Here is a 22,820-nt window from a genome sequence, read left to right as displayed (position 1 = left end):
TATCCAGAGCGACTTACGGAGGTGTAAACATTACTTTAATTTAGTTTTAGTGGACAACAGTGTAAGGATACAAATCTGCTGAAACCCTGTTCGAACCAAGGCTCTAAGAGGGAAGAAATGGTATTAGTGCATATCTGATCACTGCACTCACACCTCCTTTACTGCCCCTGTCTAGAGCTCCACACAGAGCCCTGTCTTTAACATTCATGCACAACTTGGGGATAAACTAGAACGCTTGTTGAAAGGGTGCAGGATAGTCTTGGCCTTTCTCGGAGAGAAATGCAGTAGTGGAATTGGTAATGTTTAAGTAATAAAATCCAGAGAACATTGGATTATAGTTCCACAAGGTAGAATTCTGATTCCGTTCAGAATCAGGAACCGTGGGATTGCTACAGACTCACAGCTCGCTAGTCACAAATCATATGAACGTCAGAAACATCTAAACAAGAAGAGAGAAGTTTCACCTCTCATGCGTTCTTATGAAGTATGTGGACCATCTCATCCCTCTGACGATGGAGCCGCCTGACACACTTGGAGTTTGGCCTGTGTGTGTGTGTGTGTGTGTGTGTGTGTGTGTGTGTGTGTGTGTGTGTGTGTGTGTGTGTGTGTGTGTGTGTGTGTGTGTGTGTGTGTGTGTGTGTGTGATTAGTACCAGGCAGTGATGATGAGTGTGGGCTTTGTTAAACCGACGCCGTGTAGGAGTCCTGCTAAGTGTGGGCAGGATGTCCACTCACACGCTCGTTTTCACCACTACAGAGCACCCAGTGACTCTACACTTCTTATGTAAAAGTTTGTGCACCTCTCGTCAATTTCCAAGCTTTATTGATCTGAACACGGCATGTACAGGGAACAAATGTTTGCACATTTTATTTACAGTCTGGGCAGCACGGTGGCTCGGTGGGTAGCACTGTCGCTTCACAGCAAGAAGGTCCTGGGTTCGATTCCTAGGTGAAGCGGTCCGGGTCCTTTCTGTGTGGAGTTTGCATGTTCTTCCCGTGTCTGTGTGGGTTTCCTCCAGGAGCTCCGGTTTCCTCCCACAGTCCAACGACGTTCAAGTGAGGTGAACTGGAGACGCTAAATTGTCCATGACCGTGTGTTCACATTAAAAACTTGATCTGATGAATCTTGTGTAACCAGTAACTTACCTGTCCTGTCATGAATGTAAACAAAGTGTTTAAAACAGGGCTTTAAAATCCTAATAAATAAACAATAACTGTTTATTTACCCAATTTTACGTGGGGGGGGGGGGGGGGGGGGGGGCATAAAATGAGGCATGTGCAAAAGTTACCATGCACAAAACAAGACTTAATTGTTTTTGTTAATAATGAGGATGTATTTATTTATTTATTCATACTTACAAAGCATGAACTTTCACTGGGGGTGTCGAAAGTCTTGCACAGATCTGTTCTCCTGCCTACATGCTCTCTGTCCTGCTTTGTTAGTGTGTGTTTATATTATATGCATAACCATATTTGTGTCTCATAATTTATTGTAATTTGTGTTCGTGCACATCTTGCTTGGTGACAGTTAATCATTCGCCTTCAGCTTGCTAATATGCAAACACACTTGTGTAAAATCTTCATTGACTTGTTTTGTTTACGCCTGCAGCTCGTGTTTTGTTGGTATGTGTGTGTGTTTGCATATTTGACTCTTTATTGAGTTTCTGTGATTAACGGTGACTGCAGGAATTGAAATAAGGTGATTTTCCAAGTGTTATGTATTGATACACGTCATACAACACCAAGCAATTTCTTTTAGTGAAAGAACTGATGGTTATTGGGGTTCACTAATGCTATAAAAGCAGCCTTGGATTGACATGCTCTCTCACCTTTAATTAAAATAAATTCCACGTTTTTATGTGGAAGTTTAAACACCTCTTTTCTCTACAGCAAACAAACCTTTTTGCTGTCAATTTGTTTTTTTGTTTATTTGCTGATTTTTTTTGCACAAAACTTTTGCTCATGCCAAATTTCCCCTCATTTCCACCAAATTTTCAATTCAGTGGATAAACGTGAATCTAGCGTTGTGGCCCTTTTTTTTTTTTTTTTTAACGGCTTGCAATGTGTTTTTGAAATAACATTACATTTGGCCCGCTATAAAGCTGGTTTTAAAAAACAAACTGCTTGTCGCTCTCACATAAAACAAATTCTATACATAAAACTCTCCCCGTCTTCTTTTCCCAACTCAAAACATTAACGTTACACTTACATTAACATTCCCGAGTTTTTGGAGAAATGTGGCGGCTCCAAAGAAACAAAAACTAGACCGTGACTGCAGAAGATTTCTGGTGCTGGGAAAATGAATATTTTTACACTGAGTTCAGAGGGAAGTGGATACGTTTCATTAAAAGAAGTATAATGATCTTCCCATTAGGATTATAAACAAGTGAGTAGAATCTTAGTTTACACGGCACTGTCAAATATAGATCGTCAGATAGATAGTCACTCAAGTGAAAAGGAAAGTGGAAACGTTAGTAATCAGATAGGTCTGTTATAGTTTTATTTGTTTTATTACAAAAGAGTTTGTTTCCCCCGTGTTTGCATATTTTTTTTACTTCGCCTGGCCCTCACCAAGAAAAATTTGGACACCCCTGCTGTAGAGTCTAATGCACCGTCCACCACCCCTGAGATCTGGAGCACTAGGGTTCAAATCTTGGCTCTGCTATTGACCTGGTTGGGCAAGCACAGAGGCACAATTGGCCGTGCCTTACGGAGGGTAGGAGGTTGACAAGGTTCCTCATCGCTTCTGACTCCATGAGCCGTAAGGAACTTATTGAATCACAAAGCTTGTGTTTCTGTACGAGATACAGCACACTGCCAGACTCAGAAGAAGGGGCCGTCCTTCATCAGGGTAGGGGTGGTGCAAACGGCTGAGGGAATTGGAAAGGACTAGATTGAGAGGAAAAGTAGAAAGACTAAGAAGAAATGAGGATGAAAGTAAAATGATAAATAAAATGCTTTGCTTTCAGATGTTGCTTATGAAGGATTTGAGTTTTATTTGATGGTTGTTTTTCCTTTCTCAGCTGCTGCTGGAACATCTGGAGTGTTTGGTTTCTCGGCACGAGCGCTCTCTCAGGATGACGGTGGTGAAGAGACAGGCTCAGAGTCCGGCCGGAGTCTCCAGTGAAGTGGAGGTTCTCAAAGCCCTCAAGTCTCTGTTCGAGCACCATAAAGCTCTGGATGAAAAGGTACTGGTAGAAAAATGTCCGGCTCTGTAGTGACTATTGTGACCGATGAAATTGCTTAGTGCTCTCTGAGCGTTTATCTGACTGCATGTGATTCTGTGTTGTTTGACGAGAGTTTCTGATGATGATTATGATGTTTGTAGGTGAGAGAGAGGCTGCGTGTCGCTCTGGAACGGTGCAGCGCTCTGGAGGAGCAGTTAACAGCTTCCCATAAAGAGGTAGAACCATCACACACACCCCTGAACGTCCCTCCCATACAAACACTCACGCTGTCCGTTGTAACTTCACCAGGTGTGGAAGAACATTCCCAGAATCCTGTGTGTCATTAATCTGACAGCTCTACAGGATTAACCAGTTCACTTACTCATTCCCTCGCTCACTAAAGTTGGTCAGGTAGAGTTTTGGTGCCCGTGTGCCAACATGAACAAGGAAGTGATTACAAAATTAAAGTGAAATAATAACAAGTAGGACAATGTAGTTAAATGTTTCCCTCCCTCAATAAAAGACGCCCAAATTCCAGACAGGAGCATAAAATCAGTACAACAGATTCCACGGAAAGCTCCCAGACTTTCACCTGCCACTCGTACAGGATGCCACCTTACCAGTGTGTTACTTTATCAGATTTCTACCCTGTTTTAGACGCCCTGGTCAGACTTTAACCCCACCAAACACCTTTGGGATGAACTGGAACATCAGTTGTGAAGCAGGCCTTCTCATCTAAATCAGTGACTGACACACATTTATACACACACACACAGTCACACATGGTTATACTCACACAGTCACACACACAAACACTCACACACACACACACACACACACACGCAGAGGATTAAGATTGACAATAGGCCAGCGGCATTAACTCCTAGTGACCTACATTTGTGTGTGTGTGTGTGTGTGTGTGTGTGTGTGTGTGTCAGTTACACTTCGGCCTCTTTCTAGGTTCAGCGACATGCTAAGCTAAACCATTTAGCTCTTTTGAATCTATTACAGAGCTAGAAAACATTAGTGTCTTCACTCTGCCGTGCACGTTTATCACGTTCCAAACAATTCCACGTTAGTTATGGTCAGGCCCTGTCTAATATACAACCTTGTAATATGCAATTTGCTGTGGAATTGTGTTTAGCGATGTAACGTTTTTTCATTCACATAGCGTTTAAGTGTCTCACATTTACTTGTTAATTTGCACTTGTTAATAAAGCAGTTCTAGAAATCCTACGGCAAAATCGCTCAGTCACAATGACCAAGATGTGGAAGTGTAAAGCAGCTAAAAACACGACTTAGGTAACTAATTCTGTGGATGCTGGGGAAGGGGGTGTGTCAAAACACGGATGAGAATTTTCGTATTTGAGACAGAACATGAAGCCTCGCACCGTCGCTGTGTGTTCTAGATTTACACTGAACTGTTAAGGTAGCTGTGCTGTGTATTGTATCATTCAATTTATGAGTGTAATTTAATGCATGCTGCGAAATGTGCTTAGCTGTGCTATTGACCTGGTTGGGCAAGCACAGAGGCACAATTGGCCATGCCTGAGGGAGGGTAGGAGGTTGACTAGGTTCCTCATTGCTGCTGCCTCCATGAGCTGTAAGGAACTTATTGAATCACATAGCTTGTGTTTCTGTACGAGATAAAGCACACTGCCAGACTCGGAAGAGGGGGCCTTCCTTCATCAGGGTTGGGGTTAACGGTGGGGGGAATTGGAAAGGACTTGATTGAGAGGAAAAGGGAAAAAATAAGAAGAAATGTAAATGATGAAGTAAAATGAGGAATAAATAAAATACTTTGGTGTAGGATGTAATTTATGAAGGATTTGAGTTAAGTTGAAATGTGGCACTTTTCTAAAAAAATCAGTGAAATCTGTGATTTAAAAAAAACGAGTTCAGTGAAATTAAGCACATTTTCTCGTGTATTTAGTTAGTTGGGCTCCAGTTATGGTGTTAGAAGCTGAGCGCACATTATGCAGGGTCACAGAACCCGAATCCTGAGGGAGATTCTGTGTGTTTCTGGTCACAGTGCTCAGATCTAATGATGTTTTGTTTACATTTCAGATGACTTTACTGCGAGAGCAGAATAATCAGAAGAAGATGCTCATCGACGGCACAGCAGAAATCAACCACAACTCTGAAAGCACCAACGGCAAGGTAAACATGAACATAACAAGTCATACAGTGTGAATACATTGTTTGCAAAATAAATAATAGCCTCAAATCTCCAACTGTACAAGGCATATATATACAAAATAAGTAAAACTAGCATAAAACATTGATTCCTTCCATGTATTTCATAGACATGACAACATAGCATTATAAAAACAAACAAACAAAAACAACTGTACATGGCATCCACATCAACAGGCTTTTTTTCTGTTGTGGACTTTTTCATCTAAACATGGGGGTAAATAAAATACCTCAGGGTCACTAAACACTGCTGTAACCCTGGAACCAGATTTTGTGGCTAACAAACACTGAGGGTGGACGGTGCCTAGTTGGCACAGCGGGATATTCCGCTACCACACCAGCTCCGAGATCCTGAACTTGCGTTGGCGTTGCGACTGGTCGGCTGGGCGCCATCTAACGGGTATAATTGTCAGTGCCTGCAGCAGACACGTTTCTGCTAGGGCAGGATGACCGGACTATGTGCGTGGGGTCTTCAAACACTGTGTAAGGACCCTGAATAGCAGATAGAGACGCCTGTGCAGAATGCATGGGTGAAAAAGGGTTCCGCTAAGGGCTGTGAGTGGGGCAGAGGAGGTGTGAGCAGCAACATACCCACCTCGACTGCAATCAGGAATCCCCAGCAGCGGAAGACAAATAGACTGTGCTAAAATTGGGAATAAATGCATAAACAAAATAGGAAAAAAAATAGACACTGGCTTAAAAAGAGGAACCATTCTTCAGTAAAGAACCCCCTCGCCAAATTTGCTCTGAAATGATTTGTTCCTGTTAGAAGCTTTTCCTGCAAGAGTGTAAAATGTTCTAAAAAGACTGGACAGCGCTTAGAAGTTTTTAGATGAAACTGGACACTTCCATTTTTGTTGTGTACAGAGGTCCTCGGACGGTTCCTCAGGGCCGGAGGAGGACGTGGGGAAGGTGCTGGAGCTGCAGGAGGTGATGGACAGACAGAGTAAAGAACTGCTGCAGATGAAGGAACGGGTCGTGGCTCTCAGCAACAGAGTGAGCGAACTGGAGGAGGATCTGGACACAGCCCGAAAAGATCTGATCAAATCGGAGGACATCAACACTCGCCTGCAGAGGGACATTCGAGAGGTACCACATGTACACGGGAACAGAACAAACTCCATAAAATATGCTCGAACGTTAACTCCCAATAAAACTTCCAATTAGAAAAACGCAGTGATCAGGTGGCATACACTAGGTGCCGAATCGGATATACTTTTTTAACACACTCCCACTTAATAAGAGGAGAAAAGCGCTATTATGCGACACCTGCCATGTACCTGTCTCCGTCAGGCATATCCTAACTGACTGTCAAGTATTTACAAGAGCGGTGAAGACTTGCTTTCCATCAAACCATGAAAGAAATCTTCAACAAATTAAAGCTGGAACAGAACTCAAACTCTTCAAAAACACAAAACTGAAAGCACACACATGAAGACAGACAAAACAAAAATTAAACAAAACTGAAAGCACACACATGAAGACAGACAAAACAAAAATTAAACAAAACTGAAAGCACACACATGAAGACAGACAAAACAAAAACTAAACTAAAACAAAACAAAAACTAAACAAAACTGAAAGTACACACATGAAGACAGACAAAACAAAAACTAAACAAAACTGAAAGTACACACATGAAGACAGACAAAACAAAAACTAAACAAAACTGAAAGTACACACATGAAGACAGACAAAACAAAAACACAAAACTGAAAGTACACACATGAAGACAGACAAAACAAAAACTAAACAAAACTGAAAGCACACACATGAAGACAGACAAAACAAAAACTAAACAAAACTGAAAGTACACACATGAAGACAGACAAAACAAAAACTAAACAAAACTGAAAGCACACACATGAAGACAGACAAAACAAAAATTAAACAAAACTGAAAGCACACACATGAAGACAGACAAAACAAAAACTAAACAAAACTGAAAGTACACACATGAAGACAGACAAAACAAAAATTAAACAAAACTGAAAGCACACACATGAAGACAGACAAAACAAAAATTAAACAAAACTGAAAGTACACACATGAAGACAGACAAAACAAAAACTAAACAAAACTGAAAGCACACACATGAAGACAGACAAAACAAAAATTAAACAAAACTGAAAGTACACACATGAAGACAGACAAAACAAAAACTAAACAAAACTGAAAGCACACACATGAAGACAGACAAAACAAAAATTAAACAAAACTGAAAGTACACACATGAAGACAGACAAAACAAAAACTAAACAAAACTGAAAGCACACACATGAAGACAGACAAAACAAAAATTAAACAAAACTGAAAGTACACACATGAAGACAGACAAAACAAAAACTAAACAAAACTGAAAGCACACACATGAAGACAGACAAAACAAAAATTAAACAAAACTGAAAGTACACACATGAAGACAGACAAAACAAAAATTAAACAAAACTGAAAGCACACACATGAAGACAGACAAAACAAAAATTAAACAAAACTGAAAGTACACACATGAAGACAGACAAAACAAAAACTAAACAAAACTGAAAGCACACACATGAAGACAGACAAAACAAAAATTAAACAAAACTGAAAGTACACACATGAAGACAGACAAAACAAAAACTAAACAAAACTGAAAGCACACACATGAAGACAGACAAAACAAAAATTAAACAAAACTGAAAGTACACACATGAAGACAGACAAAACAAAAACTAAACAAAACTGAAAGCACACACATGAAGACAGACAAAACAAAAACTAAACAAAACTGAAAGTACACACATGAAGACACACATGAAGACAGACAAAACAAAAACTAAACAAAACTGAAAGCACACACATGAAGACAGACAAAACAAAAACTAAACAAAACTGAAAGTACACACATGAAGACAGACAAAACAAAAATTAAACAAAACTGAAAGCACACACATGAAGACAGACAAAACAAAAACTAAACAAGAAAGACTCTGGTCTGGTCTTTTATATAATAAAAAAGAAAAGACTGAATAGGGTTGGGCGATATTGCCGATTTTCATACCGTCATACCGTCTTCAGGAAATACCGCGGTATACGGTATTACCGCGGCGGGGGGGGTTGTGTCGCGGACAAACTTTACAGTGTACACACTTGAGTGTAATTACAATATTTCAATGTTTTATTATAAAAAGATTTAACAATCTGAACGTCAAACATTGCTTATCTTGTCTGATCTATAATAAATACGCATAAGTATAAATGCACGTGTATCAATTACACTTTAACACAAACATTAACACATAACATTTTGGCATTGTAATCTCTCTCTGCCCACACAAAACAGAATAATAGCAGCTACACACTTCAATATATTTCAAAAGTTAACTGCTTAGTTTATAGTTACAGATATTTCTTAAAAGTGTATGAACGTGTACGATTAGTTCTGCCTGTAATCCAGAATTAAGTTCTATACCGTAACAAAAAATATGAATGTAAATGTTCATGTTGTGATGACGGTGATGTAAAGTAATGTTAAAATAATTCAAAGTCCAAACATTTGAGTGGTTAACGAGAACGCTACTTTACATGTCACACAAGCTCAGTGCAAAACAACTCGAGCACAGAAACGGTACAAATCCGATCTATTCCCTACACACTCGCTCCCTACGCCCTATAGTGCGCTTAACTTTCTTAAAGGGCCAGACAATATATTTTATAATTACATTACACGACAGGTGAGACGTTCTTTTTTTCTTAATATAGCGCTTTTATTTAGGAAAAAATAGTTCTTACATAGGCAGGAAAATCTATGGCAGACAAGAGTCAGAACAGCGGATTGGGCGTAACGTTATTATCACTGTTTGCTCCTTTTTCTCAACACTTGTGCTCGATTTACACTGAAGATATATTTAGTAAATAAGTAAATAAGTACATGTCCGCGCATGCACGCGCTCGTGTTCATTTCCGGTTGAACTGATAAAAAATGTTGATTTTGAAAAATTTAAAGACGAGCCGTTATTCAGTTTCTGCTTGTTAGCTCACAGCTAATGCTAGCCAGTGTGGCTCTTCACTCGTCTCTCTGTGTGAGCACCCCACAGCCAATCAGCGAGCTCCAACCGCCCACCCCTCCCACCCCTCCCTCACTGTGGATGCGCGCATGTCCTAAAGTCTCAGTTTTCAAGGTAAACCTGAAGCAGAAATTTGGCGCTTCACATTTAAAAAATACCGTCACCATTTTTGAATACCGCGGTATACGGTAATATCGTCATACCGCCCAACCCTAAGACTGAACAATCCTGGCATGAGTAATAATAAAAATAAGTTGGATTTATATAGCACCTTTCTTATACTCAAGGTCGCTTTACAAGAAAACATTATTAGCAGTTTTTACAGAAGGGAATCGATGAACATAGTCAGAAAACAGGTATGTTTTAAGTTAAGTTTTAAAGGATGAAGTGATGAACAGAAGCGGAGAGATTGTGGTAAAGAGTTTCAGAGTTTAGGGGCCATGACACTGAAATATCGTCCCCCTGCCGAGACCAGTCTGAAAAGTACACTGTAAAAAATCCTTGTTTGGTTATGTTCTGAGAATGTAAAAATAAATGTTGGCACAACATGAATTATGGAAATATTTGGTCCAAAAACTAAAAATGTGTTGTGGGGTCAGCTGTAGTAGTTTTACTATTAAACTTATGTTCAGTAAAGTTTTCAGTCAACATTTCAAGTCCAATTAAAAACACTGATTTGGGTGAGCAACAGTGGGAATGAGGAAACTTCTGTGCATGCGCTCCAGAGGGACGTCTTCGCACCAGTTTTTATGGAGGGAAGAGGACTTTCAAGCAACCGTTTTATATTAACGAGGAGATTTCAAACAAACAGTATCTTAACATAATTACATCTTATTCACATAAGGTAAGGTGGAGGGTTTAACGAATCTGAACAACTCGGGATGGCAAGGAGGCCAGCATCAGTGGACCTAAGTGTATGGGCAGGGCAGTATAGAAAGTATAAACTCAGCTAAGTAAGGGGGTGCAAGACCGTGCAAAGAATTGTAGGTGAGCAGGAGGAGTTTGAACTGAATGGGTTGTGCGATAGGTTACCAGTGTAACTAATACAGAATAGAAGTGATGTGGGACGATTTCTTAACCTGTAATAGAATTCTGGCAGCAGAGTTTTGAACTTACAGAATTGAACGGATGGATCTGTTGGGAATGCCGTAGTGAGTTGCAATAGTCAAGACGACACGTGATAAAAGCATGTAACCAATGTGTTAAACCGATAAACGAACAAACAAACAAAACCGGCACACAGAGCGAAACACACACACGTACGCTAGTGTTAGACAATATTTCTGATCTTGTATTCCATACGAGTTCTCCAAACTGTGGACTGCAAGCTTCTTCTTTTAGTGAAGGCCTGGCTGGTCACACCTACTCACAAAATGACACGTTCGCGTTCATTTCAATAGAATTAATGGCAGTGAGTGATTTTTGCTATGCCAACTTGACAAACATTTAATTAAATTCTCCAGAGAAATTCAGCAGAATTTTGGAAAATGCAAGTTTGTCCAAATTTGATTATGAGAATTTGTAAACGTGTCTATGGTTGGTCATAAACAAACTCTGTGTAAATGCGGGACCTGATTTTGTGCCCCAGGTTCATTTTGGGGGTCTTTGACAAACGGAGAGTTTGTGAGGCTGTTACGGTGTTGTTAAATGTTCTATAGAGCTCCAGTGACGATAGTTTCACTCTCCCGTCCGTAATTACATACGTGTTTTGTTATGCAGTCTCTTGCTCAGAAGGAGGACATGGAGGAGAGGATCACAACCTTGGAGAAACGGTACCTGGCGGCTCAGAGAGAAGCGACGTCCGTTCACGACCTGAACGACAAACTGGAGAACGAACTCGCGAACAAGGATTCCCTGTTTCGACAGGTACGTTGTTTATTTTTTTATAGTCGAATAGAGAACGTCATTTATGTCTTTTCATTTCATGTTTTTGATTGGCTGGGTTCCTTTGATTTAGATCTAGTCAAATACTTTATGTAGAGATGAAATCATCGCTCTTAAATGTTTTCAAGACAATAAGCTTCCCGCCTACAGGAGTCCCAGAGAGTTTTATTCTTGCGTATACTTACTTTTATTCCTACAGAAGTATACGGATTTGGGAGTTAAAGAGTCCATCTCTTTAACTGTAGGCGTCAGTACGTATTTCAGTGCAGATGTTTATGAAACAGCTGCAGTACAGATTTAATTATATTTCCTGTTTCTGATTGGCTGGGTTCCTTTGTTTTAGATCTAGTCAGATATTTTATGTAGAGTTTTAAATCATTGCTCTCAAATGTTTTCATGACAATAAGCTTAAATGACGCTTCAGGTTAGGCCAGGGGTGTCCAAACTTTTTTGAAGGAGGGCAGGAGTTTGTCCAACTAATAGGGAAACAGATAAAAAATCATGTGTTTGTCCTCCAGAGTTATTTCTTTTCAGGGCTGCTTTTATAGCATTAGTAGCCAGCACCCTTCTGTGGCGCCCCTGTATTGCATTTGCTAACATATCTCAAATTCAGTTCAGCTACAGGAACTGAACCTCCTTCAGAAAGTCCCAAAGTTCTTGTGTTTCCTGTGTATACTTACTTGTATTCCTACTGAAGGATACGGGTTTGGGACTAAGTCTATCTCTTTAGCTGTAGGCGTCAGTACATGTTTCAGTGCAGATGTTTATAAAACAGCTGTGGTACAGATTTAAACTGTTAAAGCAGTATAGAGAATGTAATTAACATCTTTGTAGTTAATGTTTCTGATAGGCTGGGTTTCTTTGTCCGAGAGCTAATCAAGTATTTTATGTACAGTGGTAAATCATTGCTCTTAAATGTTTTCATCACAGTAAGCTTACATGACGCTTCAGGTTAGGCCAGGGGTGTCCAAACTTTTTTGAAAAAGGACAGGCCGCTCATCGTATCGAATCTCGGCTCTGCCATCCGGCTGGGCTGAGCGGCCACATTGGCCTGTTGTTCATATAGGGGTGGGACATTAAGCCGGATAGGGACTCCTCGTGACTGATGCAACTGCGACCTCTGCTGAGGCATATATGCACTCGCCTAGTGTGGGTGAAAAGATGCATACGGCTGCTGCCCACGTGTCGGAGGGGGCGTGGGTTAGCTAAGTTCTCCTTAATCAGAGCAGGGATCGGCATTGGTGGAAAGGAAGCGTGACGCAATCTGGCAACTGGACGTGCTAAAAAGTCGGGAGATGTACAGTATATATATAAATAAGGACAGTTTGTCCATATTGACTTTAAGAAATAAGGGAAACAAACCTAAAACCTGTCATGAAGGGGCACTGCTACCTCTACAAATGCTATAAAAGCAGCCCTGGAAATAGCACTGGAAAGCAAACAATTGTGTTTCTTACTTACGTATGCAACAGTTTAACACAGAAAACAGTGTAATACACAATTATATTCCTTATTTGCTAAATTTAAGATATCAAACATGATAGATTTTTGACGGTTATGGCACATTTGGTTGAGCTACAGGAACTGAACCGCCTACAGAGAGTCCCAGAGAGTTTTTTACGTGTACTTTCTTTTATTCCTACAGAAGTATAGAGGGGTTTGGAGTTTGAGTGCATCTCTTTAGCTGTAGGCGTCAGTACACTTTTTAGTGCAGATGTTTATAAAAACAGCTGTGGTATAGATTGAATAAATTGCAATAAAATTGGAAATCTTAACAAACAGCTGCTTTTGTTTGAGATTCACTTCACGTCTGTTTTTGGTTGATGCATGTGAATGATGTTCTTTCAAACTGTGAGACACTAATCATCACTAGACTTTTCATCCTCTGACCCACTGCTGTCTTTTTCTTACTGTGTATAGCCACACCAGCCAAAAATCAGTACCTGTTTAGGGCTGAAGGGGAAGCACTGGGGCTGTGATCATGTGACTGGATGTTGGTGGACGGGGTAGATAACATACTGACCCCAGTCCCAGTTCTACATATCACTCTTGCCTCATAGTTTCTTGTTGTCTAGCCTTTTGTTTTATTTATCTCTAGAACTGAGTCGACCCCCCCCCCCCCCCCCCCCCAATTTTCTCTCCTAATCTAGTCGTATCCAATTGCCCTGATTGCTATACGCTACCCCTCTACTGATACAACTTTCCACTGCTGACTGAGGAGCTTCGCAACTGACACACGTGTGCAGTACCGACTGCATCTTTTCACCTGCCTGAGGCGAGGTTCATATGCGGATCAGCTTTGTGCACGGAGAGCCACACCCTGATCCGCCCTCTACTCTGTGCAAGCGCCATCAATAAGCCAGCAGAGGTCGTAATCGCATCAGTTATGAGGAACCCTGGTCCGGCTCATCCCACCCTGGGAACAACAGCCAATCGTTGTTTACGTAGCCGCCCAGCCCAGCCGGATGGCAGAGCTGAGATTTGATATGATGTATTCGAAGTCCCAGCTCTGGTGTGCTAGTGTATTTTACCGCTACCCACCTGGGCAGCGGCGTCGCGTTTAGATTTGTCCGATCCTTTTGTTCGCCAGATTACCGGCTGGTTTGCTCTGTAGAGACTCATTCTGAATCCTGCCAAACCCGAACCCACCACGGGAGGTTGAGTCTCTGCCTGTAATGCACACATTCAGTGTATTTAATTATTTCCATTTAATAATTAAACCTCATTATTTTAAAAGAAAAGATATTTTGGCTTCGGGATTCTTCTGATTCTGTTCAGTTGTTGCATTTGGATCCAACGTTCGCTGTTGCTCTGAACCACCGCATTACAGGAACAGACTGGCTTCTTTTTAAAAACCAAATATCTCTCTCTGCACCCACACACCCCGTGGTGTGACCGCATATTTTAGCCAGGAATCCCCCGATTACGATCACAGCCAATCCAACCAACCCTCCCATCACTCACTAACATTAAATAATGAAAATTATTCAGGTGAAAGCAGTTAAGTTCTGCATTGTATACACCGATCAGCCATAACATTAAAACCACCTCCTTGTTTCTACACTCACTGTCCATTCTATCAGCTTTACTTACCATATAGAAGCACTTTGTAGTTCTACAATTACTGACTGTAGTCCATCTGTTACTCTGCATGCTTTGTTAGCCCCTTTTCATGCTGTTCTTCAATGGTCAGGACCCCCACAGGACCACCACAGAGCAGGTATTATTTAGGTGGTGGATCATTATCAGCACTGCAGTGACACTGACATGGTGGTGGTGTGTTAGTGTGTGTTGTGCTGGTATGAGTGGATCAGACACAGCAATGCTGCTGGAGTTTTTAAACACCTCACTGTCCCTGCTGGACTGAGAATAGTCTACCAACCAAAAATATCCAGCCAACAGCGCCCCGTGGGCAGCGTCCTGTGACCACTGATGAAGGTCTAGAAGATGACCGACTCAAACAGCAGCAATAGATGAGCGATCGTCTCTGACTTTATATCTACAAGGTGGACCAACTAGGTAGGAGTGTCTAATAGAGTGGACAGTGAGTGGACACGGTATTTAAAAACTCCAGCAGCGCTGCTGTGTCTGATCCACTCATACCAGCACAACACACACTAACACACCACCACCATGTCAGTGTCGCTGCACTGCTGAGAATGATCCACCGCCTAAATAATACCTGCTCTGTGGTGGTCCTGTGGGGGTCCTGACCATTGAAGAACAGGGTGAAAGCAGGTTAAAAAAAGTATGTAGAGAAATAGATGGACTACAGTCAGTAATTGTAGAACTACAAAGTGCTTCTATATGGTAAGTGGAGCTGATAAAATGGACAGTGAGTGTAGAAACAAGGAGGTGGTTTTAATGTTATGGCTGATTGGTGTACACACACACACACCTCCTCACCCACACAGTGCCTGTCATACAGTCCTCCAGGTGCCCAACCTACTGACATTAAACATTGATTCTCTGCTCCTGGTGGTTGTGAAGAACGTTCAGCTCAGGCAGCTTCTGTTCCAGGTGGAATTTAACGCTGAAGCTTCTTTATTCTGAATCTGAACCCGTGTAGGTAGATGCAGGCCTGGATTTTTTTTCCTCTGCCATGCTGTTGTTGGCGGAATAGCCTGCAGTGTGTTGGCAGAGTTCAGACTCTCATCAGTGAGATTGCTCATCCCAGCCAAACAGAACACAGCGGGTGAACCATGCAGAACCTCAAATACACACACTGATTTAGAAACACGACAGACGGGGCGCGTGACCGAATGTCCATGATCAACCGTTAAAATAAACGTTTTTCATCGATCTTGCAGTGTTTTTTTCATTATTATTTTTTTTATATATGGATAATTTTAGCTGATGGATGAATGTAGGGCTGCAACTACAGATTTCAGCAATTAAGTCATTTTTGCCATTATTGTTGTTTTGCCATTAATTATTAAAATTTTTTTAGTTTAAAGTATTTCCCACAATAAAGCAAATGTGCACATGTCTGTTAGAGCTAAAATATTAGTTTTCTTTTTTATTTATTCATTCATTTTTTCATTCATTCATATTTATGGACACTTTATTTTGGTCAGGGTATTGGTGGGTCCGGAATCACTAAGCTCAGTGTAGACAGGATGCCAATTTATCACTGGCCCTCAGCCCCCCTCTCCCTCCTAAGACATAGCCAACCCACATACTGTAAACATTTTTTTTATATCATTTTCTATTTTTCCAACCTTTTCCCTCTATTTTCTCCCCTAATCTAGTCGTGTCCATTTACCCTGATTACATCCTCCACTGATTCAACCCTCCACCGCTGACTGAGGACGCTTCTCAACTTACACATGTCCCTCCGACACGTGCTCAGTACAGACGGCATTTTTCACCTGCACGAGTCGAGTTCATTTATACCGATCAGCACTGTGCACGGAGAGCCACACCCTGATCAGCATTATTCCTCAGTCCCGTGCAGGTGCCATCAGTCAGCCAGCAGGGGTCGTAATTGCACCAGTTATTAGTACTTATGATCCGGCTTGCCCCCAACCCTATGAACAACAGCCAATCATTGTTTGTGCAGATGGCCGAGCTGAGATTCGATACGATGTATTCGAAAACCCAGCTCTGGTGTACTAGCATATTTTACCGCTGCGCCACCTGAGCGGCGTCATGCTGTAAAATTTTAACCACTGAAACACTAATACAAAAAAGCTGATTGTCTTTGATCAGTTATAAAGAATATAATGTGACCCAGAGGACGAAACATAAAAAAAATATTTACAGTCTTAAAGAAAAAGATAAAGGAACCAATACAAAATGCAGCAAAATGAGAGCTCTGACGCAAAGATCTAGTGTGATACATTTGCTGTGTTACCTGGATGTTAAATTTTAATAGAAATATGTACTAGGCTCCGTTAAAACGTCTTTCTTTCCGGTAGTGCCTCAGTAATTTCCTACTGGATCTATCCATCCATCCAGCCATCCATCCACTGACTGATGTTCTATGTTCTGATCTGTTTTATTTCTATACCAGACGGAGGAGAAGAACCGGCAGCTCCAGGAACGTCTGGAACTGGCCGAGCAGAAACTCCAGCAGACCATCCGTAAAGCCGAAACGCTTCCCGAGGTGGAGGCGGAGCTCGCTCAGAGAGTCGCCGCCCTTAGCAAGGTAAGCCCCGCCCCCTGTTTCACTACAGCTTCTCTTGCTTCACTTACTGGTCTTCAACAAGCTTGTGTGATGTGTTGTTAATATTCATTTATTTTTAACTTTAAATTTGTTTACTTTTCTTGCTGCGAAGCACTAAAGACGTCGTTACACCAAGAAATCTAACATGAATATTGCTTCCATAGCGCCAGCTTCCGGTGTGTGCACAGCTTCGTCCGAAGTAGTTTAAATATCCACAGTCTGAACTTTGATTTGCAAGTGCACTTCGGAGCTTCGTGTCAGACCATCATTGACTATCAATCATCCAATTGACATCAAACAATCTGCTAACATTTAAGAAGTGGCACTAAGTTTAAATGTATGAAGCTTCAAAACTGAAATAAATGCAAAAAGTTAAAAGCTTAGACAAGTTGTGACAGCAGTACATGAGTGACACTCCAACCCCCATTAAGCAACGTGGATTTAAAAGTGGGGTCTACTTCGGAAAAGGGCTTTCACGGCATTTCTGCAGCACCTCGCTCATCCAGGGTGGTTCCATCGTGATAATGTGTCGCTGTACATTTTGGGCATCATAAACCAGCTGGTCTCTGAGAAAGAACAGATTGCCAAATAAAGGAGCTGCCAAATATGTGATGGAGAAACCGTGTTAAATAGAAAAACGTTCACCTGGAGCGAATTAACATTAACCACATGGCAGCAGGTGACTGTCAGTTAGAAGGAACCGACATGGCAATCTTTTGCGCCTCCGTGCTCCCTCTGATGGCCATAACTGGCATAGCAGATGAAGCCAGATTCTGCAGCCGGGCTCAGCTGGATCTGTTAAAGTCTGTCTGAAAGTCTCTCTGCTGTGTTTTTTTTCTCTCTCTCTCTCGCTTGCTTTCTTCTTTGCTCTCTCATTCTCTGTCCCTTTCTTTTTTCCCCTCTTATTATCTCCTCTCGTTTGTCTTTGTGGTTTCTGAACTTCTTAAAATCTTTCCTCTCTGTCTCGACCTCTGACGTGACTCCTGTCTGTCCTGTAGTCTGATCGTTCTGTATGCTCTGCCTCTAAGGACACTAAGGACTCTAAAGCACAGAGGAAGGTACACGACCAACGAGAAACCAAAAAAACCCCCAAACCATATTCACATCCCCGTCACCCGTGTTGGGCGAGCTACGTATACATGTAGCCAGCTAAGCTACGAGCAGCTTAACTACATTAAACCTTCATCCATGCTTGATATCGTCTCGTCTGATAATTATAAAACCATTTAGTCATCGTCGTTTTTCGTTTGGGATGAATTAGAACCGAGATTGTGAAGCAATCTAAACCTTCTAATTTATCATATATATCTGACCCCACAAATGAGCACTGTCGCCTCACAGCAGGCAGGTCCTGGGTTCGATCCCAGGTGGAGCGGTTTGGGTCCTTTCTGTGTGGAGTTTGCATGTTCTTCTCGTGTCTGTGTGGGTTTCCTTCGGGAGCTCCGTTTTCCTCCCAAAGTCCAAAGACGTGCAAGGGAGGTGAATTGGAGATACAAAATTGTCCAGGACTGTGTTTGAAATTAAACATGAACTGATGCCGCTTCAGGTGGGGCAGGGGTAAAATACGCTAGCACACCAGAGCTGGGATTTTGAACACATCGTATTGAATCTCAGCTCTGCCATCCAGCATAAACAACGATTGGCTTGTTGTTTATCCAGGGAGGGAGCCAGATAGGGACTCCTCAAAACTGATGCAATTACGACCTCTGCTGGCTGATCGATGGCGTCTGCACAGAGTCGAGGAATAATGCTTTGATCAGGGTGTGGCTCTCCATGCACAAAGCTGATCCACATATGAACTCGTCTCGTGCAGGTGAAAAGATGCAGTCGGCTACTGCACGTATCGGAGGGGGCGTGTGTCAGTTCGCTCTCTTCAATCGGGGTGGGGGTCAGCACCATGAGAAAACTGGACGCGCTAAAATCGGGAGAAAAAGGAAGAAAATGCATTCTAAAAAAACATGAACTGATGAATCGTGTGTAACCAGTTCCTGTCATGAATGTAACCAAAGTGTGTAAAACATGAGTTTAAAATCCTAATAAATAATAAATAAAGAGTGACCCCACAAATGATTAAATGGAACAACTGGAAGCCTGGAAGGAGAATCGTCTAATTGCTACTGCAACGATGGCTCCTACTGGCTGGTTGAGGTAGTAGGAGTAGGAGTGGTGGAGGAATACAGAGTGTGTACTGTGCTCCTCCGTACATATTGAAGCTCTCTGTAGGATTCCACCGCTGGCTGGTGTAAAGATACAGCTGGGGGTGCTAGCCTGTGGTCCTTTTTGGCCAGCATGACCTCAATGATCACTAAATTGGGAGAAAATTGAAAATAGGTGCTAATGTGGCTCGGTAGTCCAATATGCCAGCTAACTGTTCAAGCCATGGTGATGCTATCGGCCTTGCCCTTCTTACATATAACAGACACATTTGGTAGGACAGGGTTACTTTGCTTTGACGCTACAACAGCGACTCCTGCTGGCTGTTCAGGGTGTTGGCATGAGTAGTGGAGGAACACACAGAGCATAGCGTGACTCTCTAAATGGTTAATGGCTGTCTGTGAGAATCCGCCGCTGGCCGCACACGTGTCGGAGGGCGCGCATGCTAGTCTGTGGTACTCTTGGAAGGGGTCCAGAACAAAAGTCCTCCGTTCACTGGAAAATGTAGTTAAACTAACAGCTTTGCTACTTGTAGCGGCTCTTCCGCCCAACACTGCCTGTTACCTGCCTGATTTACCCCACCTGGCTGTTCCTACCCCGCCCCTCTTCCTGTTCACTACTAACACATTCTAACCCCAACAGGAAGTTCACTGGAGTCATGCTTTGTATGGAACTGGTGCCAGTCTGGTACTGTCACTGACAACACACAAACACGACGCTTCAGTCACCCAGTGATCATCGTTAGCATTAGCATTGGCATCAGTCTGCACGACTTATTTTCTCTTTTTACTTTTTCATTCTTAAAATTTGATTGTTTAAAGTATCTGGCAGTGAAGAGATCTCCCTCAGACCCTCCTTCATCCATGTTTGTGTTTTCTGTTTCAATCTAGAGGTGCATTGATCGTTAATACTTTTCCGAAGCACAATAAGTCACATACAGTGGAACTGCACACTGATCAGCCAAAACATTAGGACCATCCTGGAAAACATGAACAATAACACCTGTTCTGTAGCGTTGGTGCTTGTGATGGGCTGATGGTGGTTCCCCATAGTTCTTGTGTTGAATGCAGCAGATCTGATCAGCATAAAGGCCTGAGGCTGTTATGGCTAGGCGGCTGGGTTGAAGTATCTCCCAAATAGTAAGGGGTGCCGTGGTCCGAGGAGGGACGAGCCACCAACCGCTGACGGGTTGTTGAGTGACCGAGACTCGTTGATGCTTCTGCAACAGTGACTCCTGCTGTCTGATTGAGGTGTTGGCACTAAAATTGGAGGAATACAGAGAGCATAGCGTGACTCTCTCGTTATAGCTGTCTGTGAGAATCCGCCGCTGGCTTCACACGTGTCAGAGGGCGCGCATGCTAGTCTGTGCTCCTCTTGGGCGGGGTCCAGAACAAAAGTACAAGTGGTTAAAACAGCAAAACGTTCACTGAAAAATATTGACTTGAGGAACTTTGATGAGGACCAGGTTGTTATGGTTAGACGACTGGGTTAAAGTATCTCCCAAACAGTAAGGGGTGCCGTGGTGAGTACCCACCCACAGTGGTCCGAGGAGGGACGAGCCACCAACCGCTGACGGGTTGTTGGGTGGCCGAGACTCATTGATGCTTCTGCAACAGCGACTCCTGCTGTCTGGTCGAGGTGTTGGCACTAGAAGTGAAGGAACTCAGAGAGCACAGCGTGACTCGTTATAGTTGTCTGTGAGAATCCGCAACTGGCTCAGAGGGCGCGCATGCTAGTCTGTGTCTAGTCCTCTTGGGCGGGGTCCAGAACAAAAGTACAAGTGATTAAAAAAGCAAAACGTTCACTGGAAAATATAAAGGCCTGAGGGACTTTGATAAAGACCAGATTGTAACGGTTAGACGACTGGGTTGAAGTATCTCCCAAACAGTAAGGGGTGCCGATGTGAGTACCCACCCACAGTGGTCCGAGGAGGGACGAGCCGCCAACCGATGACGGGTTGTTGGGTGGCCGAGACTCACTGATGCTTCAGCAACAGCGACTCCTGCTGTCTGGTCGAGGTGTTGGCACTGGAAGTGGAGGAACACGTAGAGCATAGCGTGACTCACTGATGTCAGAAGACATGAGGCACTAACTGCCCCGTTAGGCCCACTAGAACAATTTCTGTAAGGGGTGTCACAGGCAGTCGTGGTGAGTACCCACTCACAGTGGTCAGAGGAGGGTCAAGCCACAAACCGCCGACAGGTTGTCGGTGATGCCAGATGATTTGAAGACTGTTGGGCCTGGTACGGACCAGCAGAAGATCTACTGTGGGCTGGGTGGTCACAGGAGGCACCTACAGTGGGAAAGCAGGTATTAGAACTGGACTTGGTGCAATGTAAGAAGGTCGAGTGGTCAGACGAATCCTGTTTTCTCTAGGACCATCCAACTCACAGTGTACAGAAGCTCAAGGAACTGCTGGTAACAACCTGGTACCGGTTACCACAGGAGTCCTTCTGATGTCTCGGTGGGTCAGAGCTGGTTTGACAGCGTGTTAGGCGGGTGGTCCTGATGTTGGTACTCTGATTCACTAACCTGCTCGTATTATTTATACTCATTAAAATAAATAAATCCGCCAATCACACATTTGGAGCAAATTAGGATGATTCTGATGGTGCACCTCTATCTTTAGCTACTTGTTGCATGAAACGTCTGGACTTTTTTTTTCTCCTTTTGGTTCATGAGCATCTGAAATGGTTCTGTATTTTTTTTAGGAATGGGTCTGGTCTTACCAGCTGAGCTTTTTTGAAATGTTTGATTATGTACTTGAACTTCTCCTAGGCTGAAGAAAGGCACGGTAATGTTGAGGAGCGACTGCGGCAGTTGGAGGCTCAGCTGGAGGAGAAAAACCAGGAGCTGCTCAGGGTGAGAGAGCAAAGTGGTCAACCAGATTCCAAACTCTGTTTGTTTCTGCACATTTGGATGTAGCTTAGACCTCAAGACTGGATGTTTTAATTGTGTGTGTGTGTGTGTGTGTGTGTGTGTGTGTGTGTGTGTGTGTGTGTGAAGGCTCGTCAGCGGGAGAAGATGAACGAGGAGCACAATAAGCGTTTATCTGATACTGTAGATAAACTTCTCTCCGAATCTAATGAGAGACTGCAGCTGCACCTGAAGGAGAGAATGGCTGCTCTGGAGGACAAGGTACTGCTGATCACACAGTGCCACGCCCGAAACCGAATGTTGAATACTGGCTCAGATTTTTGGATGATTACTTTTAATTTGTATTGCCATGAATGTGTGTCATTTTGATTTATTTGACCCAAATGATCCATGTAAGCACAGAAAGTATGTGGACGCCTGACCTTGAGCTGGCTTGGACATTCCATTCCTAAACCTTAGCGATTATTCTGGAGTTCTGGCTCTGAATCAATGGTCCAGTTAATCTCAGGTGTTCGGGTCTCTGTGATTTCTGGCGACCCCTGCTGGTCGCAAGACTCCCTTGCTGGCTAAGGAGGGCCCCTGACAGTGTGAACCTGAGGCCTCTCCTTTACACCGACCAGCCCTGGATTCCTTCTGCAGAGAGCCATTCTTTCTGTACTCTTCTAACACTTGTGCTACGGCTTTAACCAGACAGCAGGAGTCAGTGTTGCAGTACACTGCACCCCATTCGATCGTCCCTCTCACAGACACACCCAATGGTGTTTGTTAAGCACTTGACCAGGCTGGTGGTACAGCTTAGACTTGAACCCCAGACTTGTTTCTGGGC

The 22,820-nt window shown here is 42.8% G+C and overlaps 1 protein-coding gene across 6 annotated transcripts in view; it reads left to right on the top strand.

Moving 5' to 3' along the window:
* ppfia1 (PTPRF interacting protein alpha 1) overlaps window positions 1-22,820 on the top strand; it is a 97,002-nt gene that overhangs the window by 33,264 nt on the left and 40,918 nt on the right. For 4 of the 6 annotated variants that reach the window (XM_063005060.1, XM_063005058.1, XM_063005057.1 and 1 more), the window contains exons 4-12: window positions 3,023-3,187; window positions 3,328-3,402; window positions 5,234-5,326; window positions 6,230-6,451; window positions 11,131-11,277; window positions 16,811-16,945; window positions 17,962-18,021; window positions 21,896-21,979; window positions 22,124-22,255. In XM_063005060.1, coding sequence (XP_062861130.1) covers window positions 3,023-3,187; window positions 3,328-3,402; window positions 5,234-5,326; window positions 6,230-6,451; window positions 11,131-11,277; window positions 16,811-16,945; window positions 17,962-18,021; window positions 21,896-21,979; window positions 22,124-22,255 — 1,113 coding nt within the window. The remainder of the gene's footprint in view (window positions 1-3,022; window positions 3,188-3,327; window positions 3,403-5,233; window positions 5,327-6,229; window positions 6,452-11,130; window positions 11,278-16,810; window positions 16,946-17,961; window positions 18,022-21,895; window positions 21,980-22,123; window positions 22,256-22,820) is intronic. The other 2 variants (XM_063005059.1, XM_063005061.1) reach the window with 2 other exon arrangements.

This window comes from Trichomycterus rosablanca, chromosome 11, assembly GCF_030014385.1.
Source record: "Trichomycterus rosablanca isolate fTriRos1 chromosome 11, fTriRos1.hap1, whole genome shotgun sequence".
Taxonomy (NCBI): domain Eukaryota; kingdom Metazoa; phylum Chordata; class Actinopteri; order Siluriformes; family Trichomycteridae; genus Trichomycterus; species Trichomycterus rosablanca.
This window is presented reverse-complemented; position numbering and strand designations above follow the sequence as displayed.